Source organism: Symphalangus syndactylus, chromosome 8 (assembly GCF_028878055.3).
Source record: "Symphalangus syndactylus isolate Jambi chromosome 8, NHGRI_mSymSyn1-v2.1_pri, whole genome shotgun sequence".
Classification (NCBI taxonomy): Eukaryota; Metazoa; Chordata; class Mammalia; order Primates; family Hylobatidae; genus Symphalangus; species Symphalangus syndactylus.
The window spans coordinates 90,779,330-90,802,807 of record NC_072430.2 but is presented as its reverse complement, the minus strand read 5'-3'; the positions used below and the strand labels follow the sequence as shown (position 1 = coordinate 90,802,807).

General features: G+C 34.6%; 1 protein-coding gene across 5 annotated transcripts in view; it reads right to left on the bottom strand.

Annotated features, from left to right (window-relative positions):
- Positions 1 to 241: 241 nt before the first annotated feature.
- ITGAV (integrin subunit alpha V) overlaps positions 242 to 23,478 on the bottom strand; it is a 91,364-nt gene continuing 68,127 nt past the window's right edge. For all 5 annotated transcript variants that reach the window (XM_055289954.2, XM_055289951.2, XM_055289952.2 and 2 more), the window contains 13 exons: positions 22,167 to 22,304; positions 17,215 to 17,282; positions 16,407 to 16,554; positions 15,802 to 15,894; positions 14,241 to 14,320; positions 13,786 to 13,866; positions 13,240 to 13,345; positions 12,114 to 12,272; positions 11,220 to 11,333; positions 5,390 to 5,503; positions 5,180 to 5,287; positions 4,173 to 4,295; positions 242 to 3,903 (listed from right to left, as the gene is read on the bottom strand). In XM_055289954.2, the coding sequence (XP_055145929.1) occupies positions 3,808 to 3,903; positions 4,173 to 4,295; positions 5,180 to 5,287; positions 5,390 to 5,503; positions 11,220 to 11,333; positions 12,114 to 12,272; positions 13,240 to 13,345; positions 13,786 to 13,866; positions 14,241 to 14,320; positions 15,802 to 15,894; positions 16,407 to 16,554; positions 17,215 to 17,282; positions 22,167 to 22,304 (1,428 nt within the window). In that variant the 3' untranslated portion in view covers positions 242 to 3,807. The remainder of the gene's footprint in view (positions 3,904 to 4,172; positions 4,296 to 5,179; positions 5,288 to 5,389; positions 5,504 to 11,219; positions 11,334 to 12,113; positions 12,273 to 13,239; positions 13,346 to 13,785; positions 13,867 to 14,240; positions 14,321 to 15,801; positions 15,895 to 16,406; positions 16,555 to 17,214; positions 17,283 to 22,166; positions 22,305 to 23,478) is intronic.

The window sequence follows — 23,478 nt, the reverse complement described above, 5'->3', positions numbered from 1 at the left end:
GTTTAGAAATGAAATAATTCTTATATTTCAGGCAAATACATATTTGTCTTTTTAAGGATGGATTTTAATGTGGTACATTTTGCTCTTTTTGTGTTTCTTTTCATCAAATAAATGACATTCAAGATTTGAAATTTTAGAGAAAGTTACCTCTCTGAGGTCAACCTTTTAGCACATTATTGCTAGCTCATGTAATTAAAAAACAAAAACACATCACAGAAAGGATAAACCCCATACACAAAAGTGGCACCATATGCTTATGTTTATTGTACAGTCACAAGTTACATGTTGGAAATCAAGCAGAACACTGTACCAGTTTTCACTAACTCAAGTTAGCAAATTACAAATTTTAGAACAGATTCATTTTCTGTCTCACCCAATGTGGGTGACCACAAAGATATTTACTTTCTATGTTATTAGGTAGCAAATTAATTTGATATACTACACAGCTTCCAAGTTACCTTAGGATATTTCAAAGGGTTTCAAAACTGGTAAAGAATAATTCATTTCCAGCCTGAAATACAATGCAGAATGGACCATTTAGGGGTAAATAACCTCACTTAATCACTCCTGCTAACAAAAATAATACACATATTTGTTTATATTAGGCTTACTAAATTAATGACGACTTTGAAATTATCTAGATTTGGTTACATTGTTATATTGCACTTGAGAACAATGACAAAAAGCATCAAAGATTCAGTACCTCTCCCAAGAAGTTCATTATATATCAGAAATTAAAACGAAATATAAGCATATATTGCATGCTGTATATTTCTATTGTTCAAACCAGCCAACCAACAAACTAAAAGGAGTATTCTCCAAAACACGAGTATTAAGTAATTTCATCTACCTTTTTTGATCCTACAATCATTTTTCAAATTTTAGGTGTTTTTCTTTAAATTATTCATCAAACTACTACATATACAAGCTATCCAAGAATACAAACAAGGTGACACTGAGATGGGTAGTGGCTGCACACAGGTATTCCAAGAACGACTCATTCTTCTCCACCAAGCTCATCATTATTACATTTTGCAACTTAGGAAGATCTACCAACTTACAAATTCTGTTTGCCTTACAAAAATCGCTGATTATATACAATACTTTCATCACACAAATCTCTCCCTTAGGGTCATGATTCACTATCAAAAATCTTTCACAGCCCTCTTAAGCCAGTAAAGTCTCTTTTACTAACACTTGAGTTTTCTTTATGGAAATGTAAGTGTTAATGAGAATTAACTATGAATAAATAGTTTCATAACACAGGTGGAATGACAGCAATAATATTTTGACTAATTGTTTTACCTTCCAGATTCAGAATTACAGTGATAATCGTTAAGAGAAAAGAGAAAAAGAAAAAATGACTCACATGTATTTTTCTCAAAATATCAATTCTGAAATAAATACCTATATAAAAATCAATATCAGTATCAATATTTCTTACCAATGTCAAATGTTTTTAATATCTTCTAATTCGTTCATGTTTTCTTAAAACTGAATCAGATCATAAGAATTTTACATTTCAAAATGGATTTTTATTCTCAATAAATCACAAATATGGTAGTATTTCAAATGTTTTAGAGATTTAAAGTTTTCATAGGGCAATTTTTTGATATTTAATCGTGATAAAAAAAATCCCATCATTTTCTTCAGAAAGTAGGCTTTCAAATTACACTTCTCCATATTTTTGTAGATATACAAATGTTCATTTTTTGAAGGAAAATCTATGCTATTATACAAAACTATATTTCATAAAGGTAATTTAAGAAATCATGTTAATTTCCAAATTACAACATCTTTCAATCTCCAATACAAGATTACTTTCAAGATAGATGCCATAAAAGGAATAGATGGCAGAAAAGCAAATTCTAATACTTTTGTCAAAGAGTGACTTTCTATCCAACATATTTTCAGAAATGACTGTTACTAGGTGGTAAAACTGTTAAGGTAAAATTTGCTATAGACTAACTTACGGATTGGTGGCAGGCAACACTTGGCCCTAGGATAAAAATATTTTTCTTAAAAAATTTTAAATTTATTGGTAATAAAAATACTTACTGCATATGATTAAGCTCTTTCAAGCTACTAATAAAAATCTATACTCCAAGACCCATTACTTTTGAAATTCACTAAAGCTAAAATAGAGAGTGTCTAGAGTCCTACCTTGTATACCTCAACTAAATGTGCTCCTATTTTACGAATATATTCTCAAGATTAGCTCAGTCAACTTGTGCATGAAATTATGAGATATGGCAAGATAAATTTCAATCATTTTTAAAACACAGCAAAATAGTCAATTATTTAAGGGAAATATTTATCATTACTAATGAGGACAGCAGTTAAAGAGCTATTAAACTCTCCATTTCTAATGCACAACATGATGTAATTGCACAAAAATAGGTATAACTGATCATCATCCCCAGGCCTTGAGGAACTGTGAATAAATCATATATTCCTCTAGAAGGTTCACCACTCTACAGAGCCATATAAAACTACAACTTGCCACCTATGTGGCTTTTATTAATAATCCTAGAAAAGTAATTTATACTAACAAACTTCAGAAAGCTTTAAAAGGTTTACAATAACTTGAACTGCTTATAAAAATACCTTTTAGAAGTTATTCTGATAGCTGAGACTGATTTTACACATTACCTTGCTTAAACAGAGGTAATATTCCCGTAACATCATGCTATTGCTAGAAGTAAATCAGCGAGTTGCCTTAAGAGTTTTTATTCCAAGCATTACTCATAAGGTTGGGGTAAGGGGTCCAGGTTCCTGTCAACTGTAAAGATTTCTCATTGATCTTGACCCATTCTCAGTAACAGTTTTGGAAATATAACGAAAAGTACATGAATGGAGGAAAATAAATTAGTACTAACTAAAAACTCTGTTCTACTCTAAGAATGTAATACTTACTATATGCATAAGCAACTATCTCAAAGAACTACACAGTATTTTAATAAAAATGCTTTTTTTGTACTGTAAATAGCCAGACTAAAACAATGGAATAAATATGCTTTGGAAATAATTTCCAACTCCATATGGCTTTAAGCATTATGATATTCGGGTGAAATTAAACAATTACACAAAAGAGGCATTTATGATTATGGAACTAATTTTTAGTATAGGTTGGCTTGAAGGATTTGACATAAAATTTATACAAGTTAAAGATGTAATAAAATATTGTGGATTTAATATAAACAAAAGATTTTCATATTAAAACAAAATATTGTACCTTTGTTATTAAAAGCAAGAATTTTGATGGTATCACGTATGTGTTTATAAAATTCTACCATATAAGTGATTAAAAAAATCCAAGTTCATGCAGTTATAAAGTCTTTAGTATCCTGAAAAGTAAACTGTAGTGTAATATGTATTAACATTAAGTACCTATACAAAAGACATGATTGCTAAGGTCCAAATTTGGACTGCTTTAAAACAACAACAACAACAACAACAAATAAAGTTCCGTAAATTAAATCAGAAACAGTAACTGAAGGAGGTACTATTTTATATAAAGTAGTAAATCAGGCACTACCTGTCTTATATACATTGAATGAAAACTATCCCTTGAAATTTTATTATTTAAATACCTAAAAACACAAGTCACCCTCTGTTATTAAATGTATGTCTGAACTTATTTATAAGGACAAGGTTGACAAATATAATTCTCATTTTGTGGTTAATGCCAATTAGCACTATCAGCAGTAAAACCTTGGATTTTTACTCCTCATGAAGAAAGTTTAAATCTATAATAAAGTTGCTAATTCTAGTGGGTCAAGATGTAGCATAACTTAAAAACTGCAGTTAAGTTTCTGAGTTTCCTTCACCATTTTCATGAGGTTGAAGCTGTTCTCTTTCTTGTTCTTCTTGAGGTGGCCGGACCCGTTTAAAAAAGCCCATCTGTCAGTTGAAGAAAAACCATTATTACTGTCACATCAGTGTAGAATACGAAAAGTATTTTTTGAGTGACTATATTACCACTAAGAACATTTAAATTGTATTTCACACAATCTATCTTCCCTCATATAATAAGTAATGCTCATCAAGTATCATCATTACAGTCCCTTTCTTCCTTCCCTTACTTTTCATTCTTCTTTTCCTTCTTCCCTTTCCCTTTTCTTCTGCTTTCCATCTCTCCTTCTTTCTCTCTTTCTAAGTCCGTTACTTACCCTGTACATTACAAATACCAAAACGGCCAGTAGCAACAATCCTGCTAGAACTGCTAAAATGATCACCCACACAGGCACAGGCATGGGCGCTGGCTGAATGCCCCAGGTGACATTAGTGGTAACCTATCAAGGAAAAAAGCTTTTAGTTTTTAAAACAGTCCATTGACTTAAGCAACAAATATCTGAGTAAATATTGTATTTTATTTTAATGGAATTCACAGTATATTCTTTTCCTGCATATGATAATTTAGTGGTTTCACATTTGATATCAAGAGCATGCACATACACACATGAAACTCCCAATGATAGGCTGACTTCTGATTGCATCTGAAATGATTTTTTTTTCTTTTTTTGACAGAGTCTCACCCTGTATGTACCCCAAGCTGGAATGCAGGGGCACGAACTCAGCTCACTGCAACCTCCATGCTTCAGCCTCCCCAGTAGCTGGAATTACAGGCCTGCACCACCATACTCAGCTAATTTTTCTGTATTTTTCATAGAGAAGGGGTTTCACCATGTTGGCCAGTCTGGTCTTGAAATCCTGGCCTCAAATGATCCACCTGTCTCAGCCTCCCAAAATGCTGGGATTACAGGTGTGAGGCACCACACTCAGCTTGAAATGATTTTTAAATAATCCAATCCAGTTTATCATGTGCTGATCCCATTTTTACTCCTTAAATATCTTCAAAATGCCTCATTTGTTGCAGTTAATTTCCAACTTTCTAACTTTCTAGAGGAAAATTCCTAAAATTTCCCCAATATAATTTACTATATACTAAGAAATCTCTTACACTGGACAAGATACTAAACTAAAAGGTCTAGCTTTAATCATTCCAGGGTAGAGGAGTAAAATGATAATATTAAACTAGGCTATAATGCTATCATGTAACTTCATTAGTTTAAATTATCAAAAGAGTTAAGCTGTCATTTTTTTAAAAACAAAATAAAAGCATGTACAGCATTTGAATTGAGTAAATTTATTCTATTCGCCTAAACCAATGACTTACCAATGTGGAGTTGGTGATATCCTCAATTGGAAGATTCTTATAAGGAAACTCTATGACATTAAATGAAGCAGATGACTTCAGAGAATAGGAATGATTCTGATTTTCTTTCTGTTTGGAAATAACAATTAGATGATTTCCCAGATATCAGGCCTTTTATATTTCTTTGAAAACACTGGGTATGTTTGCTAAATGCTGCACCTGCCTACTTACATTCATAAAAGTCTCAGTCCACAGTAACGACTTTACGTACAAGATTGCACTCTTTCCTCTGTCTAATCTCCCAACTTGGCAGACAATCTTCAAGCACTGAGCGACTCCACAACCCTGCCAAAACAAATCCTTTACTTATAAGAAAAGGTCATTCTATCATCTCTCCAACATTTGAAAATTCGCCATTTTTTTTCTTTTTGTGTGATGGCCAAAGAGATTATCCAGAGTCTTTTGTCTTGAAAATAAACAAGCTAATAATTGAGTCTATGAATGCTTTTTATTGTGAAGGGGTTGGTATGTTTCTTTTCTTTTTCTTCTTTTGCCACACATGTAGTTCCTTGTAAATGAAAGGGTTGGTTTTATTGTGATTTGTTATAGGAAGATAAGATCCATAATATTAAAAGATTCATTCTATGACTAGAACTCAGTATTCTTTAGGCAAACCCAGAACATGGTGATATTTGTAAGATATAATAACCAGATCTCAACATCCCCGTGGAAAAGAAAACAGAATTTTTAATGGTTATTCCATGGAGGGCCTACAGAAATCAAATCGCATGCTGATGGCCTCTGACACATTTAATGTTTTAATCAGTAACTTCAAGGTTGGCAGCCAAAAGAAATATTCACCACCTTCTATATGCTGATCACACTTTATTAGACATATCATATATATACACCTCACGACAATGCTATCCAGTAGTGGTACCATTTGTTGATGATTAGGAGTAGAAAAGAGTTTCCTTGACCTGAGAAAGGGCATTGATAAAAAGCCCACAGCTAATATCATACTTCATACTTCTTTCTCTCTAAGGTCAGGAATAAGACAATAGAAATCAAGCCATTTCTACTCAATATTGTACGGAAGGTTCTAGCCAGTGCAATTAGGTAAGAAAAATTAAGGCCAGATGCAGTGGCTCACTCCTGTAATCCAAGCACTTTGGGAGGCTGAGGCAGGCATATCGCTTGAAGTCAGGAGTTCGAGACCAGCCTGGCCAACATGGTGAAACCCCATCTCTACTCAAAATACAAAAATCAGCCAGGTGTGATGGTGGGCACCTATAATCCCAGCTACTTGGGAGGCTGAGGCAGGAGAATTGCTTGAACCTGGGAGGCAGAAGTTGCACTAAGCCAAGATCATGCCACTGCACTCCAGCCTGGGTGACAGAGCTAGACTCTTTCTTAAAAAAGAAAAAAAAAAAAAGGAAAAGGCATCCAGATTAGAAATGATAAAGTAAAGCTATCTCTTTGTAGATGACAGGATCTTACATATAGAAAACACTAAATAATCCATATTAAACTATTTAAGCTAAAAAAACAAGTACAGAAAAGGTACAGGACACAAGATCAATATGCAAATATGAGTCATATTTCAGTATACTATCAATAAGAAATCCAAAAGAGAAATCAAGAAAACAACTTCCTTTAAAACAGCATTGAGGTCAAGAGCAGTGGCTCACACGTTAACTCCAACACTTTAGGAAACCAAGGTGGGAAAGTCACTTGAGGCCAGTAGTTCAAGACCAGCCTAGGCAACATAGTGAGATTCTACCTCTACAAAAATGAAATTTAAAAATTAGCCAGGTGTGGTGGGTGCACCTATAGTCCCTAGCTATTCAGGAGGCTGAGGCAGGAGGATTGCTTGAGCCCAGGATTTCGAGGTTGCAGTAAGCTATAACTATGCTACTGTCCTCCAGCATGGATGAGAAAATAAAACCCTGTCTCTAAAAAATAAAAATAAAAATAGACCAGGTGTGGTGGCTCACACTTGTAATTCCAGAACTTTTGGGAGGCCAAGGTGGGTGGATCACCTGAGGTCAGGAGTTCAAGCCCAGACTGACCAACATGGTGAAACCTGTCTCTACTAAAAAAATACAAAAAATTAGCCGGGCCTGGTGGCGGGTGCCTGTAATCCCAGCTACTCAGTAGGCTAAGGCAGGAGAATTGCTTGAGCCTGGGAGGCAGAGGCTGCAGTGAGTTGAGATCACGTCATTGCACTCCAGCCTGGACAACAAGAGCAAAAACTCCTTCTCAAAAAAAAAGAAAAAAAAAAAAATAATAAAAAGCATTGAAAAGAATACACAGAAATCATGTAACCAAGGATGTGCAAGACAAGTACACTAAAAGTGACAAAATATTGTTGAAAAAATTGTAGAATAAATAAACAGAAAGACATACCATGTTCATGAACTAAAATATGTAATGTTAAGATAGCAATACTCCCCAGATTGAGACAGGCTCAAGAAAATTGCTACCAAAATTCCAACTACCTTGTTTGCAGAAATAGACAAGCTGATCCTAAAATCCACATGGAATTGCAAGGGACTCTAAATAACCAAAATAATCTTAAAAGGAAGAAAATGTATTCATATTTCCCTATTTCAAAACCTGAACTCCAGAGCTATGGTAATCAAAACAATTTGTTACTTGTATTAAGGATATACATATAGGTCAACTGAATAGAATTGAACGTCTAGAAATAAATCCATATATTTATAATCAATTCATCTCCAACAAGACTGCCAAGACCATTTAAGGGGAAAGAATAATTTTTTCAACAAACGTTGCTCAGACAAATGGAGAGCCACACACAAAAGAATCAATCTGGACCCCTACCTCACGTACACAAAAATTAACTCAAAATGAATCAGGGATGTAAATGTAAGAGCTGTAAGTGTAAAACTTATAAAACCAAAAAGCCTAGGTATAAATCTTCATGACCTTGTATTGGGCAATGGTTTTAAAAATATGACAACAAAAATACAAGCAACAAAAGAATACATAGATAAATTTAACTTCAGATTTAAAAATTTTTGTGCATTAAAGGACACCATCAAGAAAGTAAAAACACAGTTCACACAGAATGAGACAAAGCCTGTGCAATCATATATCTAATGAAGGTAGTATCCAGAATATAATATAAAGAACTCTTTGTAACTCAACAATAAAAGGCAAATAACCCAATTTAAAAATGGGCAAAAAATTTGAATAGACATTTGTCTAAAAAAGATATACAACTGAAAAGATGCTGAATATCATCAGTCTACAGGGAAATGTATATCAAAACCACAATGAGTTACTTCTTCACACCAACCAGGATGATTATAAAAATTTTAAAACAAACATAAACAGAAAATAATAAGTGTTGATAAAGATGTGGAGAAAATAGGACCCTCATATATTGCTGGTTGGGATTGCAAAATGCTGCAGCAACTTTGGAAAATAGTTTGGCAGTTCCTCCAAAAGTTAAACATGGAGTTTCCACATGACCTAGCAATTGCACTCTTATGTTTATTCTCAATAAAACTGAAAAACATGTTTACATGGAAATTTATGCACGAATGTTCATAGCAACACTATTCAAAATAGACAAAAAGTAGAAATAATCGAAATGTTGATCAACTGATGAATGGATAAACAAAAGGTGGTATGTCCACACAATGGAGTGTTATTCAGGCATAAAAATGAAGTACTGGTGGGCTGTAATCCCAGCACTTTGGGAGGCTGAGGCGGGTGGATCATGAGGTCAGGAGATTGAGCATCCTGGCTAACACGGTAAAACCCCGTCTCTACTAAATATAGAAAAAAATTAGCCAGGTGTAGTGGCAGGCACCTGTAGTCCCAGCTACTTGGGAGGCTGAGGCAGGAGAATGGCATGAACCCGGGAGGTGGAGCTTGCAGTGAGCCAAGATTGTGCCACTGGACTCCAGCCTGGGTGACAGAGCAAGACTCTGCCTCAAAAAAAAAAAAAAAAAAAAAAGAAGGCAAGACACAAAAGGCCATACGTTGTATGATACTGTATGTATGAAATGTCGAGAATAGGCAAATCAGTAGGAATGCAGATTAGTGGTCTCCAGGGGCTGATGATAGGGGAGAATGGATAAACTGCTTAATGAGTACAGCATTTCTTTTTGGGGTGACAAAAATGTTTACAATTATAGTGGTGATGGTGGTTCAATGTTGTAATTATACTAAAAAACACTAAATTATACACTTTAAAATCATTAAAATGGTTAATTTTGTGTAAGTTTTGTCTCAATTAAAGAAAACAGATTCTGAAGGAGGACAGAAAGTGCAAGATCAAAAGTGGGTTTGGGAAGTAGAAGGCAGTTTCTATTTCACATGGGTTGGTCAGGGAAGTTCTCTGACATAATTTTACTTTTAAGGACACGAGAAGGATATGGGAAAATAAGCCACAAGGATATCTGGACAAGGAATTCCATGCAGATGGAAGAGCAATTTTCCAAGCATGGAGGAATAAACATGCTTGGGGCTATCTGTTCAATGAAAGCAAGGTGGAAAATTTGAGAAAGAATAGTAAGGAGAGGAGATGCAAGCAGAGAGGCAGGAAGGGCCTGTTGATGTTGGGCTTAAAGGTCATTGTAGCCTCTTGCTTTCTCATTGAGTTGGATGGGAAGGCACTGGAGTGACACAACCTGACCTATATTTAAAAGGATCACTGTGGCTTCTATAGCATACAAAGTATAGTTGGGAGAAACGCAGAAATACAGAGGCCAACTAGGGGTTTGGCAATAGTCCAATCGAGAAGGGAAAGTAGCCTGGGTTAGGTTGTGTCAGTGATGAAACTGGTGAGAAGGTGCCAGATTCTAGGTATTTTGAAAGAAAATATTGATACAATTTGCTGAAATACAACACGTGAGATATGAGAGAAAGAGAGGAGTCAAGCATGAGGTCCAGGTGTTCGAGAATGAAGTTGATATTTACTAAAATCAACTAACAACTTTATGGAAAGAGCGGACTTGGGAAAACCCAAAGGTATATATTTACAATTGTTTGAGATTCCTATTAGATATTTAAAAGTAGCTTCTAGTAAGCAGTTGGATATTGGAATCTGAAGTTCAATGCAGAAGATCAGACTGGAAATATAAATTGAAGCATCTACACCACATGGTATTTACAGCCATGAGAGTCAATAGAAGGAAGTGATTAAGTGAACCAAAGCCACTAGGCAATTGAATGGATGAGGATTAACAAGAACCACAGAATTTGGTGATGCAAAAATAACTAGTGATCACTATTGAACATAAACAGTGCTGGGCATGGTGATTCATGCCTGTCATCCCAGCACTTTAGGAGGCTGAGGTGGGCAGATCGCTTGAGCACAGGAATTCGAGACCAAGCTGGGCAATATGGTGAAACCTCATCTCAACAAAAAAATACAAAACTTAACTGGGCATGGGGGTGAGCGCCGATAGTCCTAGCTACTGGGGGACTGAGAGGGGAGGATTGCTTGAGCCTGGGAGGTCAAGGCCTCAGTGAGCTGTGTTTGTGTCATTGCACTCCAGCCTGGGTGACAAAGTGAGGCTCTGTGTCAAAAAACAAACAAACAAAAAACACTATACCAGGTTCTCTACTAGAGATCTGGAGATTTGTTAACTAAAAGAAAAAAAAAAAGGCAATTGCCTTTAAAAACATTATAGCCATTATATAGACTAACTCAACAAAGGTTAATCAAGTGCTAATTATTATTCCAATGTATTTTTGTTGGGACCTTCTGGAATTTTTAGTATCGTACTAAAGCCTCAGAGATTAGGAGGAGGCCAAGAAAGAGGACAGTTAAAGAACTAGAGTAGGAAAATCAAGTTGGGACATAAACTAGTTTTATTAGCTATCTACAAAAATAGATCATTTGAAGAAAATATGGCATTAATCTGACTAGGAAAAAGGAAAGTAAGAGGAATGCATGGTATAAAAATAAATGTAGTTGTTCAAGCACAGCTGTTGTTATTTTTGAAATGTTCTTTGGCATCAGTTCTATAGTCACATATTTTTAAATGTCTATGGTGCACATATTTGGAATGGCACTTACCAAAGTGTGAATATCTCCTTGACTGAGGGCAAGATCCCGCTTAGTGATGAGATGGTCCCGCTCACCTTGCCCAGCAACTGTGTCATTCTTTTCAGTTGTTTGTAAAGATGAGATCTAATGCAATCACATTAACAAAATGGTGGTAAATGATAATGAAAAACATTTTATATCAGCATTTTGATATAAACTCTTAGATATGATTAAAAAACAGTGAATGAAAATTTAGTATGACAGAATATTTACCACTGAGTATATGGTGAGCAGTAAGGACAGAAAATAAAGATTAGAGTCTTTAATATGTACCAAAAAAGTTAGCTTCTCCCTAACCATTATTTTCAGCCCTTGTTTAGCTAGAGTGGAAACTGATGAAACACACAGAAATGGCCTGAAATTCCACAGTACATTTGTGATGTCAATCATGGGTATATCTTTTATTTTGTTTCTTTACATTTCCTTAGACCATATTGTATAATAGTTTCTAGTGCAAATCTGTGATGGAGATGACTATATCCAAAAGTCAAGAGAATCATGAGTAAAATGGTATAGCTTATCCCAAAGGTAGAAATTTTAACAACAAAACACCCTTGATGTGATATTATGCCCTGAACAAACAACAATGTGATGGAGCCAAGGTCAAACTGAGTCACTGAAAGACATCTCATGAGGCTCAGTAAGCACTCCATGAAGATGTGGTTCACTAGGATGTCACAGAATCAATTCTTACCCATTATACAAATGAACTTATCCTAAGTGTACTGCTTATGAACTAAACCATTTTTTGCAGACTGTGTTTTATATTAAAATAGTTGTTTTATTTTATGAATTTCTTTTATAGGTTTAGAAAGAAGGCAATGAAATATCATTGTAATGAAGAGCTGCTATTAAGCATATTACCTTAATTCTCAAAGGGTTGATCTCCATATCTGAAGTGCAGTTCATTGGTCCATCAATATCATAATGAAGGATATACAACAGAGTGTTGTTATTATATTTGTAAGGCCACTGAAGATGGAGCATTGCCTTGCTGAATGAACTTGGACCATTGTTTCTCAGCTAAGGAGAAAAAAGAAAATGCATCTACACCTTGGGCAAAAATCTATTCCATAATCCTTCCCCTACATCAACTTTAGAAATCATGTTAGCAATAGGTTTTGAATAATAGCAGTTTCCACAGTTAACCTCTAATTACAATGTGACCATTTTTATGCAAAAAATGATCAAACTCAACATTTGTCTCTAACACAGAGTAATACGTGTCAGGATAAAAATATAAACAAGGCTGGGCACAGTGGCTCATGCCTGTAATCCCAGCACTTTGGGACGCAGAGGCGGGCGAATCCCTTGAGGTCAGGAGTTCACGTTCAGCCTGGCCAACGTGGTGAAACCTGTTGGTGAAACCCTGTCCCTACTAAAAATACAAAAATTAGCCGGGCATGGTGGCGCACACGTGTAATCCCGGCTACTCAGCAAGCTGAGGCAGGAGAATCGCTTGAACCCGGGAGGTGGAGTTTGCAGTGAGCTGAGATCGCGCCACTGCACTCCAGCCTGGGCGACAGAGCAAGACTCCACCTAAAAAAAAAAAAAAAAAAACCAAACACATATATATATATGTATGTATGTATAAACAAAACACAAAATATTTAAAAGTTATTAATGAAGGATGACAAAGAAAATTTCTTCCTATAGAAATAGTTTTGGTTATTTGCCATAGGTATTTTCAATTTTTAGCCAGAACTACAAAACGCCCGTGAGAAAGTACCAATGACATTTCTTTTATTCAAGTAGAACTAATTGATTTTAAGCAACAAATTATATAAACTGCTTTATTTAAACAAAGCTATTTGTCAAATAAAAATGAATTTATGTACAGGGAAAATATTCAAAGAAATCTGACACATACTTAACCAATGTAGAGTTTACATAAAAATTACATAGAATTTTTTTTTTTAAAGGTAGCTTAGTTGTTCCTCTCTTCATTGGCTCGCTCACTAGGTTTGAGTAAAATCTAACAACTGCAAACCTCATAGATGTGCTGAACAACTGGCCCAACATCTTCTTCAGTCTCAGGGTTCTCCTTGTGCTCCCAGTTTGGAATCGGAAGAAAGATATGATCAGGACTTGAGACTCTAAACAATGACCAAAGAAAACCTACCATGAATATCAAAATGATATAGTCAGTTCATTTTCAAAAGTACCCCGTATTCATTACTCAAATAAATAAAATTAGATCTAATCTTAAAAAATACTTTAAAAGAAAACTAATGAACACACACATGCACAAAAACTGCTCTTATGAAATGTACATGTAACAGGTGAATTGACAATTTGTGTAAAAGTTCAATAAAATTATTTTGTGCATGTTGTTGCCATGTCTTGTTCCTTTTGAGGATCACCCAGTATTGGGGGATTGGAACATACCTAGGATTTTATTTCTACAGAAGCTAATGCCCTAGTAAAACCACCACTAAACAAGTAGGGTCTACTGTCCAGAAGAGGCTAAGGCCTGATAGTTACCTTTAAAAAGCAATCATGAGAATGAGATACTCAACTAAGTATTCATACTGACCCTCTTATCTCAACTGCAGCTAAAACAGCAAGGTCAACTTTGTGAGACACAACTGGGCTTACTTTGTCAAATAGATTTGAGCTGAAAAAGAAAAAAAAAAACAACAAAAATGAATTATGCATAACCACCAAAAACATACAGAGGCAAACCCAGTGAAACTAAAAATTAACAAACAAAAGAAACAAGTGTGAAGCTTATATCTCAAAATAGTTATTTTCATTAACATTTAATTCCAAGAAGATGAACATTTTATTTCTGGATTTTAAATTTTGTTTTACAAACTCAAATCTGACAATAAAATTTATTCTTATAATGTAAATATTGATTTTAAAATGCTATAATCAAGCAATAAAATTTAATCTGTGCTACTTTATGTTTAAAGTATATTACATAGTATATTTACAACAAATAACATTTATTTGATAGTTATAAGTGAACATAAGTTGTTTTCATACCTTTGGATTTGTAAGTCAAATTTCACAGAAGTATCCATCTCTGACTGCTGATGCACACTGAAACGAAGACCAGCTAAGAGCTGAAGAAGAGAGGAAAAGATAGTAATGCTAGTCAATGTCTAATTAGCAAAATTTCAAATTCAATGTCTAAATAAAAAATAATGTTCTAAAATGGGGTTTTTCTGAGCTTACAATAATACTGAACAAAGATAATTAAATCTTATTTTCTATCAAACCTATTTTACATAATATACCTGGGCCAATCCATAAGAGAGCCTATTTAACAACAATTATTAATCATAATTATACCTCCTTATAATACTAACCATCTTTCTAAAAAGTGTAAAACTAAATGTTTGTTGATCCAGTGAAAGTCTAGCAACTGGGTACAAAACTTTGATAACACGAAGCTAACAGCCAAAGTATGTGCTGTGTTCATAGGCCAGGAAAGAAGAAATGGATGGTTTACTAGAGTAAGGGAACCTGGCTAAAGAAGGCATGAGTAGGGCCACAACCAGAATTTCTCCACACACCTCTCATAACACTCCCAACACCAAATATCCTAATTCCTGCAGGCAGAAAATTGGTAGATTTTAAATAAAACAATTGAACCACCAGGTACAAAAAAGAACTCTTCTTGGGGATCATATAAATGACATTTAAAAACAGTACTTCCTGGGTACTGCTTCCCACTCCACAAAACCTGGAACTGGCTACTTGGAATAAGTAGAAACTATATATTAACCAGAAAGCTAGAGAGAATGAGAATATGAGAAAATAAAAGGCATGCTCATTGTTAATAAAACATTGAATACATGTGAAAAACTGAACTTAGGGTAATTTGTTCAAGTTCTCATCCCTAAGATATCGTACATCTAGAAACACTAATGACTTGTAATAGAAAACACACTAAAGAAATATGGAATATTTAGACCTGTATTACTACAGATCTTCAAAGTACCAGTATCAATATGTCATTAAATAAATTCTATTGAAAAAGTCACACAGCATATACTGCCATTTTGTCCTTGCGACTAGAAATTCTACAAGGTATATTTTGTTTACTTTTTAGAGGATTCGGAAAGCAAGCCATTGGCTGCTTCTTTTCAAGCTCCTGGGCACCCTGCTCCACCATCTGAAGGGGAGCCTGAACTGACCTTTGCTTTGATCCTCTGTGTGGGGCCTGTGATGGAATCTAGCTCACCTAGGATTGACAGTCTTGGTAGTTGCCAGAGTAGCTTTTCAGGATCCATTAAGGCATCAGTGTAAAATAGCAAAAATTATTATTTCAGTCCTTAGTTTAAACCATGTTCTCATCCATTTGCTAAAGTGAAGGAGGCATAAAGAGCAGCTGATTGCAAACCGTGTAGGAGTACAACCAATTGTTTTCATATCTTAGTTAAAACTAAGCAAAACTCTGCTAATCATTTAACTATTATATCGAAACCAATTTAAGGACATTGTTTTGAAGTGTTTATTTTTAAAAATTACTATGAGCCCAGAGAACAATATGCTTTTCTATTTGCCAGGTAGAAAAATCCATTTAATTAAATTGTCTTACTTGAGTTCCAGCCTTCATTGGGTTTCCAAGGTCACATACCACCTGGCGAGTTTGGTTTTCTGTCTTAAATGCACAGGAAAGTCTTGCTAAGGCCTTTGATAGACAAAAAATGAATAAATAAATAAATAAATAAATAATAAAAAATAAAAATGGATATGAAAAGAAATAAAGTATCATGCAGTTGGATATTTCAGTTTCTTGTCCTAAGCAAATAAATCTAGTTGAGCAAACCAGGAGGTAAGGAAAAAGCCAGAATTGGGTACAATTGCCACATGGAAAGGCAGAAGTGTTTCTGAAAGATCCCTAGAGGACTACCATACATAACCATATAGCCTCTGACAAATAATTTGATGGACAGGCTTACACACTTTATCTATCTAACCTCGTTTCCAGGCACTTAGCTTGCAATTCTAAAAATGTCATATCAATGCATTATGCAAAGTATTAGGCTTAAAAGGAATTATGTAAGATAGGCACTACATTGTCTAGCAATTTAGCCTTAGGTAGAATAGCTAAGCTTGTGCTTCACTAAATAGGGGAACAGCTCATTAATGTTAATAAGATCTGTGAGTGCATTTCGATTTTTAAAGAGGCAGCCTGCTTACTTCACTGTTTCGGACAACCCCGATGAAATCAGCCTGCAGTGGAATGGAAACGATGAGCTCAGCTTCATAGGCACCTTCTCCTTGATTCTGAGCCTTAACAATCAATGTCAGAGGGTTGTCATCCCCAATATAGATCTTCTTTTGATCACTACAAGTTAAAAATACAAATCCAGACTGAGAAAAAAAAGACTACATGGGGAAAGTATGACTGTTCAAAGAAACAAGAGATAAATACACAGCACTGACATGTTCAACAGTGTCTCAAGATATTTTAAGACTACTTCACAGCTTGACAGAAAACAGAAAATAGCACACTGGGTGAAAATCCAATGCTTCTCTCAATAAAAATAAACATCGATGCCACTAATATATCACTATCATTCATATCTATTACTGAAGTGAATTATATGTACTTTGTAATTCCCCAATATTTTTCTAAAAGCTAAATTAAACATGTGTCATATTTCTCACAATATTCTTTATAATTCATAAGCCTTACAAAATGGTAAGGATATTCCTTGAGTTCAAAGAATGTTTACCATGAAGTGTATCTTTAAAATGATACAATATTACTTTGTGATATTACCCAAAGTTGAATGGTAATAACTCTTTCAACCCAGGCAACTAGTGAAAAACACAGTGGATATTTTCTTCAGAAGCTCAATATTGATAGTTTTAGTATTATAGAAAATCACGCATTACTCTCCAGTATAACTAATTCTCGTTAAAATATGTTAGTCCTTTGAATAGAAAAATGTGCCCTTCCATTTAAATTTCTTACTACATTATTATTTCAAGCAAAACTTACCTATCTACAGAAACTTCCAGCTTGGGTTTACAGACATTGTCTTCACCACAGTCAAGTAGAATGTGAGCCTAGAAAAACACATTTTATTTTCTATATGAAAAATACCAATGCAGGTGGCATAAGCAGTGTTTATCAATATCTATGTGGTTATGCCTATATGTACACATGTATATATTTTCATATACTCATCAGCTTGTTTGTATACCTGAATGCAGAAGAGACCATGGCCACTTATTTTTAAACAGGTCAGTGTAGCCAGTCAAGAATGAGAAAGAAGAAAAAGATTCATAGGAATATAATACAGTTCCTTGGAACCTTTCAGTTTTATCTCAGATTAAGCTGCTATCATCTTTGAAAGAAGACTGGTGTAGAAGAGAAAGTAATAGTCAAGAAATGAGGGTTCATTTTTACCCTGCTGCTAGTTAAGTTGTGAGATGTTGGGCAAAATAGACTCCCTTCTAGAGTTTCTCATTATGGACTGTGCCTCTACCAATATCGGGAAATAGGGCTGCAGAAGATAAAAGAATAAGGAGCTGTAGATATTCAGCAGCAATTCAGACAGGCAGAGAGACCAAGGGGCAAAACAAACTGGATAAAATGAGTCCAGCATTGCATGGTCATTTGGAAAAAGATGAAGGAAAAGGAACTTGAAGCATTATAGTTAGCCAATCAGGGTAGATGAAAAAAGCAAAGACCTGAACTTTTTCCCCACTAGATCTGGCCAGGAGAATGTTCCAGCTAGAGCAAAATGGAAACACCCAAAAGAGTCAAACAGTGGGAAAAAAGCAGGGGAGCTGGATAGGATGTGAAAGAAGAAACATAAAAATTAAGAAAAGAATGGAAAATAAAGATGAGGCCATTTTTGCTTTGTCTATTGGTAACATCCAAAGGGCTTCAAGCACAGAAGCAGACAAAAAGAAGAGAGAAAAGGATTTAAAGGAAAAGAAAAATAGAGTCCTTTAAAAAAAGGATGATGATTGTAAACTTCCAAGTCACAAAGAATGTCCGGAATTAAGGCTTCAACATACACATTTTGGGGGAACTCAGTTCAGCCCTTAACAATATTTAAAATATTGTCATTTTTACATGGAATCACTTAAAAATTATCAGTGGAATATTTTGCATTCTATTTCTTACTGTCTTCCAAATCCAGAATGTATTATATACATTTAGCACATCTAAATTCAAATATTTAGGTTTTATTAGAAATTTTCTTTGTAGGCCAGGCATGGTGGCTCACACCTGTAATCCCAGGACTTTGGGAGGCCGAGGCGAGCGGATGACGAGGTCAGGAGATCGAGACCATCCTGGCTAACACGGTAAAACCCCATCTCTACTAAAAATACAAAAAATTAGCCAGGCGCGGTGGCGGGCGCCTGTAGTCCCAGCTACTCAGGAGGCTGAGGCAGGAGAATGGTGTGAGCCCGAGAGATGGAGCTTGCAGTGAGCCGAGATCACGCCATTGCAGTCCAGTCTGGGCAACAGTGTGAGACTCCGTCTCAAAAAAGAAAAAAAAAGAAAGAAATTTTCTTTGTATTTAGAATTCATATAATTCACAGTTGAAAAAGTAGATTCAAATCTAAACTTACTAAAAGTTTTGCAGTAAGAGAATTAAGCATCAGCTTTTAACATTAATTAAAATTAAATAAAATTTAAAAATCAGTTCCTCAGTGACACTGAGCCCATTTCAAGTGCTCAGAAGCCATGAGGCTTGCAAGTGGCTACTATATTGGACAAAGATTCTTAACTGTCGTTTTAATTTGAAGGAAACACAAAAATATGTGTGAATTAATTCAATTACCTAGATATAAGCAGTTGCTATAAGCCTTTTTTAAAAAGGACGATTAGAAGAACTATATGGTGATTCTTTACATTATGCCAAATATAAATCAAGGCTTGATTAGATCAGGAAGAAAGTGTGGACTTTGCAGATAACAAATTAACTAGTGATAAGGTATAACATTCCCAGTTAGAATGTTAGATGAGTATCTTAAGTTTGCAATGAGACATATGTATAAAATATTAATAAAACTGTAATATAGAGATATTTGGCTAATATCACTCTATAGGGGAAAAAAAGGACTTAGCTGGCACTGAAGCAGCCATAGTATTAAAATATGCTGTCAGGAAAGATAGTTTCAGAGATGGAAAAGCAATGTCTTCCATGCTCAGACAACCAAATCTCTACAGTCATATATGTTATATCTTGTACAAATTAAGAAATTAATATGTATTTGAGGCCGGGCACGGTGGCTCATGCCTGTAATCTCAGCACTTTAGGAGGCCAAGGTGGGTGGATCACGAGGTCAGGAGATCGAGACTGTCCTGGACAACATGGTGAAATCTCGTCTCTCCTGAAATACAAAAAATTAGCCGGGCGTGGTGGTGGGTTCCTGTAGTCCCAGCTACTTAGGAGGCTGAGGCAGGGGAATCGCTTGAACACAGGAGACGGAGGTTGCAGTGAGCCAAGATTGCGCCACTGCACTCCAACCTGGCAACAGAGCAAGATTCCGTCCCAAAAAAAAAAAAAAAACTTGACGTGTATTTGAATGAAAAAAAATGAGAGAAAAAAACCCAACTCTTTCTGCAGAAAACACTAAATCTCTAACACCAAAGGATTAGGGAGCAGAATGGGAAACACTAGAACTGCACTGTCCAATATAGTAGCCACTTGCAAGCCTCATGTGGCTTCTGAGCACTTGAAATGGGCTCAGTGTCACTGAGGAACTGATTTTTAAATTTTATTTAATTTTAATTAATGTTAAAAGCTGATGCTTAATTCTCTTACTGCAAAACTTTTAGTATGTTTAGAACAACTTGAGTATTTGAATCTACTTTTTCAACTGTGAATTACGTGGATTCTAAATACAAAAAAAATTTCTAATAAAACCTAAATATTTGAATTTAGATGTGTTAAAAGTATATAATACATTCGGGATTTTGAAGACAGTAAGAAACAGAATGCAAAATATTCCACTGATAATTTTTAATTGATTCCATGTAAAAATGACAATATTTTAAATATCGTTAAGGGCTGAACTGTGTCCCCCCAAAATATGTATGTTGAAGCCTTAATCCCCAGTATCTCAGAATGGAACTGTATTTGGCGATATGGTCTTTCAAGAAGTTATTAAGTTAAAACGTCTTTAAGGTGGGCCCTAATCCAATGACTGATGCTTAAAAAGAGATTAGGACACAGACACACACACAAAAGGAAGACCATGTGAAGACACAAGAAGGTGACTGGTGACTGTCTGCAAGCCAAGAAGAGAGGCCTCAGAAGAAATTAGCCCTGCTGACTCTTGATCTCAGACTTCTAGGCTCCAAAATTAGGAGAAAACCAATTTCTGTTGTTTAAGCCACGCATTCTGTGGTACTTTGTTATGACAGCCCTAGAAAACTAATATAGATATATTTTTAAAATAAATTTCACCTATACCTTTTCTACCTTTTAAAAAAATGTTGCTAACCAGCAAATTAAAAATTACAAATTTAAAATTACAATTAAAACTTTGTATTTCTATTTGACAGCAAAAAGAGAGTGCAAAGAAGAGTTTGTAATGTAACCAGCGAAAAGAAGGATCCATTTTAGAGAAAAGGAAATGACAAAAATGGTGGGGTAAGTAATTAACATAAAAACAAGAGTGAATAACAAAGCTAAGAATGCAGAAAGAAACATACCTAAAAGTTAATAATGTCACTGATGGAACAAATGTAGGACACAGAGGAGACCAAAAAAAATTTTTTTCAAACAATGAAGAATGAGAATAGGTGGGAAAAAAAGGAAGTCAAATATTACTGCAGTTATTTTTGCCCTCCAAGGGGTTTCAAAAGTTAGCCTACTTGATCAGTTGGTTTTAATATGGTATTGGCATTAAAGAAATTGGATGGGGAGTTTGGAAAATTAATCAAAAGCAGTGATAACAATGATAATAAAAGATTTCTAAAAAATTATAAAACTATAAATAGAAAATAACCATAACCCATATATGAAAGCACATAATATAAAGGGACAAGTAACAATTAACTTTTAAAGAAAGTATAATACTGAATGACAGACATTAAGAGGCTCAGATGGTCATTATTAAACCATTAATCAACATTATTATGCATTCATTAAAAATAAAAGATGTAAAGAATATAAACACAGAAGTATGGTTATAAGTTCTATGTTAATGAATACTAGAAAATGGCACATATACTATGATTATTAAGGTACAGGATGAAATATGAAATTGTTAAAATATAAAAATTAGAAAAGACTTTAAAAAAATATTTTAATTTGCCTTTTGCTACTGTCACAGATACGGAAAACAAACCAAAAAAAAAAAAAAGAGCTTATGGGATCTTAGAAAGACAAAAAAAAAAATGACAAACTAAATTTAGGGCAAAGAGTTATGAAAGAAGAAATATTAATGTAAAAACATGAACATGTAATTTAAAAAGGAGAAATAGTAACTAGAATTAACAATATTTAAATACATTACACATAAGATTTTCTAAAACTAGAATACCACCTATCAAATTTTGTTGCTTTCTTTGGTTTTCTGAAAAGAATTATTTATTTACTATATATGCACTTTTTAAAATTAAAATATCAAAGATAACATAGATATCAAATATATTTAGCAAAATACTAAAATACTATGTAAACAGACTGGCACTTTGCTGTTTTCCTTGAATTACTTTCCTATTTCATGTATATGAAATGTGATCCTGTCTTTCTCTGTATATCTCCATGTTGACTGGCTTTAAATATCTCTGACTTGAAAATTCAGATTCCCAAAAAAATAAAAAGCAAAAAGAAAAAAAAATAGAAAATTCAGATTCCTAACCTTCTGACTTTGACTAAACATCCATCAATATGATAAAGGAAATCTCCTCTAATATTTAAAAACACGAATTGTAAAAAAAATAACAATATCACATTAGTGGTAAACTGAGTACAGTACCTGTCGACTAATGTTAGCAGGCGTGAACTGGTTAAGAATGGGTTGCAAGCCTGTTGTATCAGCAGCTGTTCTATAATCCAACCGATATTCCATAAAAATAGTAATTGGAGTGAGTTTGTCTCTAAATTCGGATTCATCCTAGAAATGGAAACGCTTTGAATTAATGATAACATCAACCTAAATTATCTGGAGAAATCCATAAGTGCACATTACAAAGCCAGCTGTATTCATCCCTAAGCCTTCAATTCTAACAAAATTCTCTGGAAAATTATACTTATGTAGAAATAGAATATCCAAAAGAAGATTATCCTTATCAAATAAGAACCTTTAGTCAATTTTTGTTTTACAATACACTATTTGATTCACACGAAAGTACGAGACATGTTAACAACATGAACACTCAAACACACACACCCAACATAATAAGAACATTATTGATACTGCTGAAGCTACCCACTTACTTCTTTCTCTTCCTCCCTCTGCATTCCTTCTCAATAGGATTACTTGCTTTCTGTCCTACACTCTTAAGATCCATCCATTCTATTGCATGTAGCCTACGTTAATTTTGTACTGTTGAGTACTATTTCATCATGTAAATATACTACAATTCATTTATCCATTCTGTCGAAGGCTATTTTGATTGTTTATGGGTTTTGTTTGTGTTTGCTATTACAGAAATTGCTGTAATTATTCTTATACATAGTGACAAGTATATTTGTCAGTTCTGTAGTACCACATTATTTTCCAAAGTCTTCAAAACAATTCACACTGCCGTCAGCAATGTATAAGAATTCTTAATTCATATCTTGACCAATTAATAGGTATTGACAGACTTTGTTTAAATGTAGGATTCTATTTCTTCTTCGTCATAATTTGGGGTATTTGTCTTGCTTCTTTTTTTTTTTTTTTTTTTTTTCTTTTTTTTTTTTTTGAGACAGAGTCTCGCTCTGTCGCCCAGGCTGGAGTGCAGTGGCGCAATCTCGGCTCACTGCAAGCTCCGCCTCCCGGGTTCACGCCATTCTCCTGCCTCAGCCTCTCCGAGTAGCTGGGACTACAGGCGCCCGCCACCACGCCCGGCTAGTTTTTTGTATTTTTAGTAGAGACGGGGTTTCACCGTGGTCTCGATCTCCTGACCTCGTGATCCGCCCGTCTCGGCCTCCCAAAGTGCTGGGATTACAAGCGTGAGCCACTGCGCCCGGCCTGTCTTGCTTCTTAAATCATGAAGTTTTTAAAATTTACTCTAAAACCTTTTTTGTACTTAAATAAGACAGTCACATATTTCTTCTTTAATCTATTCATGTGGTAAATTACA